The sequence below is a fragment of the Aulonocara sp. 'chitande type north' Nkhata Bay genome, linkage group LG13 (genome assembly GCF_057382095.1).
Source record: "Aulonocara sp. 'chitande type north' Nkhata Bay isolate Kocher_YH1m ecotype deep benthic linkage group LG13, A_spYH_male_GT1.1, whole genome shotgun sequence".
NCBI classification, from domain to species: domain Eukaryota; kingdom Metazoa; phylum Chordata; class Actinopteri; order Cichliformes; family Cichlidae; genus Aulonocara; species Aulonocara sp. 'chitande type north' Nkhata Bay.
Genome location: NC_141356.1, coordinates 33,783,279 through 33,790,155, shown reverse-complemented (window position 1 = coordinate 33,790,155; position 6,877 = coordinate 33,783,279). Strand labels below are relative to the sequence as shown.

Genomic DNA, 6,877 nt, shown 5'->3' with positions numbered 1-6,877 from the left:
GTGTTGCCACATCCGACACCACCTCCATTGTCAAGTTTGCTGACGACACTGCTGCTGTGGGCCTGATCTCCGACAACATCGAGACGGCCTACCTGGAGGAGATTAGGAACCTGGAGACCTGGTGCCAGGAGAATAACCTCCTCCTAAACATCAGCAAGACTAAGGAGCTGATCGTGGACTTCACTACAAAGCAGGCGAGGAATTACAAACCCCTCATCATCAGTGGCACGCCAGTGGAGAGAGTGGACAGTTTCCGATACCTGGGTGTCCACATCACTCAGGACCTGTCATGGTCCTGTCACATCAACACCCTGGTTAAGAAAGCCCATCAGCGTCTCTTCTTCCTCAGAAGACTTAGAGACTTCCATCTGCCACTGAAGGTGCTCAAGAACTTCTACTCCTGCACCATCGAGAGCGTCCTGACGTCAAACATCTGCACCTGGTTTGGGAACAGCACCAAGCAGGATAGACGAGATCTGCAAAGGGTGGTGCGCTCGGCAGAACGCATCATTCAATCAGAGCTCCCTGACCTGCTGTCCATCTACACCAAGCGGTGCAAGTCCAAAGCTAGGAAGATTATGATGGACCTCTCCCATCCCAACAATGGACTCTTCTCACTGTTGAGGTCTGGGAAGCGCTTCCGCTCCCTTAAGGCCAAAACAGAGAGAATGAGGAGGAGCTTCTTCCCCCAGGCTATTCGGGCCCTGAACCAGGTGTAGGACTGGACTCTCCCAAACACGTCACTATAAGACTGGACTCTCACGTCACCACACGCACCACCACACATTTCCTATAATCCTATAATTCCTATAATTTATAATCCTTATCTTTATAATCTCTTCTGCTATTTGCACATTCTTTACTGCAAATTCCTAAGTTAATTTGTATATTTTTGTAGTAAATTGTAAATATTGTAAAACTTTTCTTCTGTCATTTAATGGTCGGGCATTGTACAGCTACAAGCATTTCACCCCCATGTCATACTGTGTATGGTTGTGTGTGTGTGACAAATAAAATTTGAATTTGAATTTGGTAGGATTTGTAAAGAATTTATTGGTAAATCAGGGTGGAAAATAAGTATTTGGTCAATAACAAAAATACAACTCAATACTTTGTAACATAACCTTTGTTGGCAATAACAGAGGTCAAACGTTTACTATAGGTCTTTACCAGGTTTGCACACACAGTAGCTGGTATTTTGGCCCATTCCTCCATGCAGATCTTCTCGAGAGCAGTGATGTTTTGGGGCTGTCGCCGAGCAACACGGACTTTCAACTCCCGCCACAGATTTTCTATGGGGTTGAGGTCTGGAGACTGGCTAGGCCACTCCAGGACTTTCAAATGCTTCTTACGGAGCCACTCCTTTGTTGCCCGGGCGGTGTGTTTTGGATCATTGTCATGTTGGAAGACCCAGCCTGGTTTCATCTTCAAAGTTCTCACTGATGGAAGGAGGTTTTGGCTCAAAATCTCACGATACATGGCCCCATTCATTCTGTCCTTAACACGGATCAGTCGTCCTGTCCCCTTGGCAGAAAAACAGCCCCATAGCATGATGTTTCCACCCCCATGCTTCACAGTAGGTATGGTGTTCTTGGGATGCAACTCAGTATTCTTCTTCCTCCAAACACGACGAGTTGAGTTTATACCAAAAAGTTCTACTTTGGTTTCATCTGACCACATGACATTCTCCCAATCCTCTGCTGTATCATCCATGTGCTCTCTGGCAAACTTCAGACGGGCCTGGACATGCACTGGCTTCAGCAGCGGAACACGTCTGGCACTGCGGGATTTGATTCCCTGCCGTTGTAGTGTGTTACTGATGGTGACCTTTGTTACTTTGGTCCCAGCTCTCTGCAGGTCATTCACCAGGTCCCCCCGTGTGGTTCTGGGATCTTTGCTCACCGTTCTCATGATCATTTTGACCCCACGGGATGAGATCTTGCGTGGAGCCCCAGATCGAGGGAGATTATCAGTGGTCTTGTATGTCTTCCATTTTCTGATGATTGCTCCCACAGTTGATTTTTTCACACCAAGCTGCTTGCCTATTGTAGATTCACTCTTCCCAGTCTGGTGCAGGTCTACAATACTTTTCCTGGTGTCCTTCGAAAGCTCTTTGGTCTTGGCCATGGCGGAGTTTGGAGTCTGACTGTTTGAGGCTGTGGACAGGTGTCTTTTATACAGATGATGAGTTCAAACAGGTGCCATTCATACAGGTAACGAGTGGGGGACAGAAAAGCTTCTTACAGAAGACGTTACAGGTCTGTGAGAGCCAGAGATTTTCCTTGTTTGAGGTGACCAAATACTTATTTTCCACCCTAATTTACCAATAAATTCTTTACAAATCCTACCATGTGGATTCATGGATTTTTTTTTCACATTCTGTCTCTCACAGTTGAAGTGTACCTCTGGTGCAAATTACTGACCTCTGTCATCTTTTTAAGTGGGGGAACTTGCACAATCGGTGGCTGACTAAATACTTTTTTGCCCCACTGTAAGTACATGGATGGAAATCACAATGGAAATCTATAACATGGAAAAGATAACAGCTTCTGTTAACCACAAGCTGGAGAAATTTACATCATACTGGGAAAACTGGGTCAAATATATCACGCCTCACAGGCCAGATTTTATTTTTACAAACCAATAACTGTGATGTATGAGAGCATATATTTATAGGATCACCCCCTACCAACACATCCGTTTTTGTTTTGTTTTTTTTGTTTTGTTTGTTGGTTTTGTTTGTTTTCTTATTTCGGATTATGTGATTGTTTCAATTGCTTCTATAGTTGTAAATATTCTCTCTTTATGACTTGGATGTAAATTAAAATACTATTTTGGTATCTAAGGCAGATAACCTAAGCAAGAAGTATGCTTACATGATGTACAGACTGTGAATGCCTGCTTTTGAAACCTTAATAAAAAAAAAATATAAATAAAAAAAAAAAGAGTTTCAATTCAGGACATGAAACAGTTCCTTTATATTTTAAAACTTGTTTTAAAATAAGACAAGAACACAAGTGCACATTACAAACTACCAGTCAGAGGTATGAAGGAACCTTACAGTAATGGGTAAAAGCAACAATCACCCTTTTCAATATTCCACTCATTTGTTTTATTTCATTATTTGTTTGGCAACTGGCAGCTCGACACACCAGGACATAATCCAAATTCATCTCCGAGAGCGTCCTAGTCCAAAGCTGTACAAGAAGAGCATTAAAATGTTTGTGTATCAGATCTCTTTGCACAGGTTGGGATATCTCTTCAGAAGTGCCGTGGCTTGCTTTGGTGGCAGACGTCCTCCCTGGATGTTGCTCTGTCCAGCTTTATTCTTCGCATCAGCCTACGAAGGAAGAAGAAGATTTATTACAGATGTGTTTATGAGAGTAATGTTTCTAAACTACAACAAGGACACTTCTGCCCACTTTCAGCCCAACATTTTGCAGGAGTTCAGAGTTTAGAAAGAATAATGAGGAAGAAGCACAGGTGTGTGCTTCTAGTCTCCCAGGGCTGTTGCTGAGCTGGCCGGTTCACTGAAATGTAACTGTACCTTCTATAAAGTAACCGAACTCTCAGCTCAATGTCAAAACACAGAAAACTGATGTAAACCACCAGTCAAAGGTCGAATGTTTTTTCTTTATTTTCATAACTATTTACATTGTAGATTCTCACTGAAGGCATCAGAAGTATGAATGGACACATTTGGAATTATGTAGTAAACACAAAAATGTGAAATAATTCAACTTTTTTTATACTGTAGATTCTTCCAAATCCCCCCTTTGCTTCGATTAATGCTTTGCACACTCTTGGCCTTCTCTCCGTGGGTTTCACGAGGTCGTCACCTGGAATGGTTTTCCAACAGTCTTGAAGGAGTTCCCAGAGATGCTGAGCACTTGTCGGCCTGTTTGCCTTCATCCCAAACCATCGCCACTGGGTTTAGGTCAGCTGACTGTGGAGGCCAGGGCACCTGGTGCAGCACTCCATCACTCTCCTTCTTGGACCAATAGCCCTCACACAGCCTGGAGGTGTGTTTGGGGTCATTGTGCTGTTGAAAAATAAATGATGGTCCAACTAAGTGCAAACTGGATGGGATGTGTCTGCAGGATGCTGTGAGCCACGCTGGTTCAGAATTCTGAATAAATCCCCAACAGTGTCACCAGCAAAGTACCCCCACACCATCACACCTCCTCCTCCATGGTCACGGTGGGAACCATGCATGCAGACCGCAGTGGACCATCAGACCAAAGCACAGATGTCCACTGGCCTAATGTCCGTTGCTTGTGTTTCTTGGCCCAAACAAATCTCTTCTGCTTGTTGCTTCTCCTTAGTCGTGGTTTCTCTGCAGCTATTTGACCGTAAAGGCCTGATTCACACCGTCTCTGAACAGTTGATGGTGAGATGTGTCTGCTACTGGAGCTCTGTGTGGCATCTATCTGGGCTCTAACCTGAGGAGCTGTTAACTTGTGATTTCTGAGGCTGGTGACTCGGATGAATGTATCCTCAGCAGCAGAGGGGACTCTGGGACGGTCCTCATGTGAGCCTGTTTTGTTGTAGTGTTTGATGGTATTGTGACTGCACTGCACACAGTCAGTTTTAGCCATTTTTAGGACTGACTGACCTTCAGTTCTTAAAGTCATGATGGGCTGTTGTTTCTCTTTATTAGCTGATTGGATCTGTCAAATAGGGCTGTCAACTATTTACCAACCTGCCCTGCACAACACAACTGATGGTCCCAACAGCAATAAGAAGGCAAGAAACTCCACAAATGAACGCTGACAGGCTCACCTGTGAGGTGACCATGTCAGGTGACAACATCATGACGCTCACTGAGAGAAGGCCGAGGGTTTGCAGCCCTGTCAACAAAGCAAAGTGTGGCTGCTTTGAGGAATCTAAAATATGAAACATATTTCTATCCATTTATTTAGTTATTTACCAATATTTTTTCTTTGATACATAATTCCATGCATCTTGCTTCATATATTTGATGCCTTCAGTTTGTATCTACAATGTAGAAATGAGGAAAAATAAAGAAAAATCATTACATGAGAAGGTGGTTCCAAACGTTTGACTGGTAGTGTATATCTGTTAGGAATGGTTGTTTTCTGCCACTTGGTTAAGGTAAGTTGTACATCAAGATCACACGACGATACATAATTTGCATATGATGCATAATTTATTTTCCATTTGTGTTACTCTAAAATAACAGTAACACTCTTCTCCATCCCCATTCTTAGTTTTTCTGTACTGCTAGAGTCACAGTTAATGCATGGGCATGTTTCACTGAATTCTGCAGAGCATGGACATACCTGAGCCTTTTCCACACACATATAAAAGCTGTTAATCTCATTAGAGCACAGAGTGTCCACAAAGTTGTTCTGCTTCCAACAGGCCATCAGGACTGACATTTCAGTGATACAAGAGGCCTCTGTGGAGAAAGACATTCGTGTTTACACATTAATCCAACTTGAGTCATTCATAATAAATCATTTAACTGGACTTCTACAGGCAACTACAAGTGTAAAGTAAATCCAGATACTTGTGTATAAACACAGAAACGTAACTCTGTTGTAGTTCTTTGAGAAAAACGTTTAATAAATGAATAAAATGTCTATTTGTGATTGATCTGAAACATCCTGCAGATCAAACTGACGTTTTAAATCATCTAAAGGCGGAGACATCTGTCAATTAATATTGCTCTTCTATTCTTCTACCACATCAGTATCCGGTCACTTTTGCAGCATTTAGTTCAATTTGAGTGGAGCACAGCCCCAAGCTCCACCCTGCTGCTACCATCAGCACTGAACTACGCTGCATGTAGTCAGCCTGTGGTGGGCCTTCTGCAGTCAGCCCTCTCGGTCCGTTAATCCTGCCGCGCTGATGTATTCATGTCTTTATGTTCTTACCCCCTTTCTTGGGTTTTCGGTTCGCTACAGCGTCTTTCAGAACCAGAGCCCTGTTGGGTTTGAGCACTGGTTTTCCGTTCTGTCCGCGGAGCAGTCTGCTGACCTTCTCCTGGAACACGATGCCTCCCTGCGTGGCCATCGTAGTGTGAAAGTCCTCCCCTCACTGTGCCTCAGCTCCACGGGGAGCTGCTGCCTCGCCGAGGAAATATTTTGAAACTTTGAGAATGAAAAAGCAGAAGAAAAGCTCTCAGTGTTTGTCTCGGTGCTTCATTACCTCACCAAGCTTAGCTGCGCGGCGCCATGTTTTACCGTAGAAAGAAATTAATTGTCGTAAAGGTCTTCTTCTGCTTTATATTATTATTGGCATATATTAGCATTGCAGCAAAACGCTGCATTACCGCCACCAACTGGCGTGGAGTGTGGACCGAAATGTCAAAAAATAAAGATAAAAAATCAAATCCTCCCAAACAAACGAGTCTGCCTTAAAAACAAACTATGGCCTGATAACTCTCACTTCTCCAGTTCTTACGAAATAAATCAACCAAGTCCAGCTTCACGTTCACATCACCAAGCTTTTGGATCATTGTCTTTTTTACAGCATCATATTTCTGACGATGCACTAAAACATGTTCTGTTGTTTCTTCTTCTCTATTGCAGAGTCGGTGTCGTAATGTGTACGTGTGGCGTGACATCATTTGCAAACGTTTTTTTAAATAATTGAAGGAAAACAAGTTACAAGAACACAAAAACGTTTAAAAGACAAGCCAGGGACTCACAGCAATAGCATTAAGAGTCAGAGAATATAATGAAATAAGACAGTAATAATGTTTTCATAAATAAGTAAATACACAGCAGGAGATTTTAAATAAAAACTGCAGTTTCTTACACAATTCAAGTTGTTTTCACAGCTTTCTGGTTGATGCAGCCAGCAATAGAGCTTCATTAATGTAAAAAATAGGACAGGGTTCTTGTTGCTA

The 6,877-nt window shown here is 42.9% G+C and overlaps 1 protein-coding gene across 1 annotated transcript; it reads right to left on the bottom strand.

The window, feature by feature from the left end:
- Window positions 1-3,106: 3,106 nt before the first annotated feature.
- Window positions 3,107-6,225, bottom strand: chchd1 (coiled-coil-helix-coiled-coil-helix domain containing 1). The gene is made up of 3 exons (XM_086260113.1): window positions 5,901-6,225; window positions 5,304-5,422; window positions 3,107-3,340 (listed from the first exon to the last, which is right to left on the bottom strand). Exons 1-3 carry the CDS (start codon window positions 6,037-6,039, stop codon window positions 3,230-3,232), a joined length of 369 nt encoding a protein of 122 aa, XP_086116239.1. The 5' UTR covers window positions 6,040-6,225; the 3' UTR covers window positions 3,107-3,229.
- Between the last annotated feature and the right edge of the window lie 652 nt (window positions 6,226-6,877).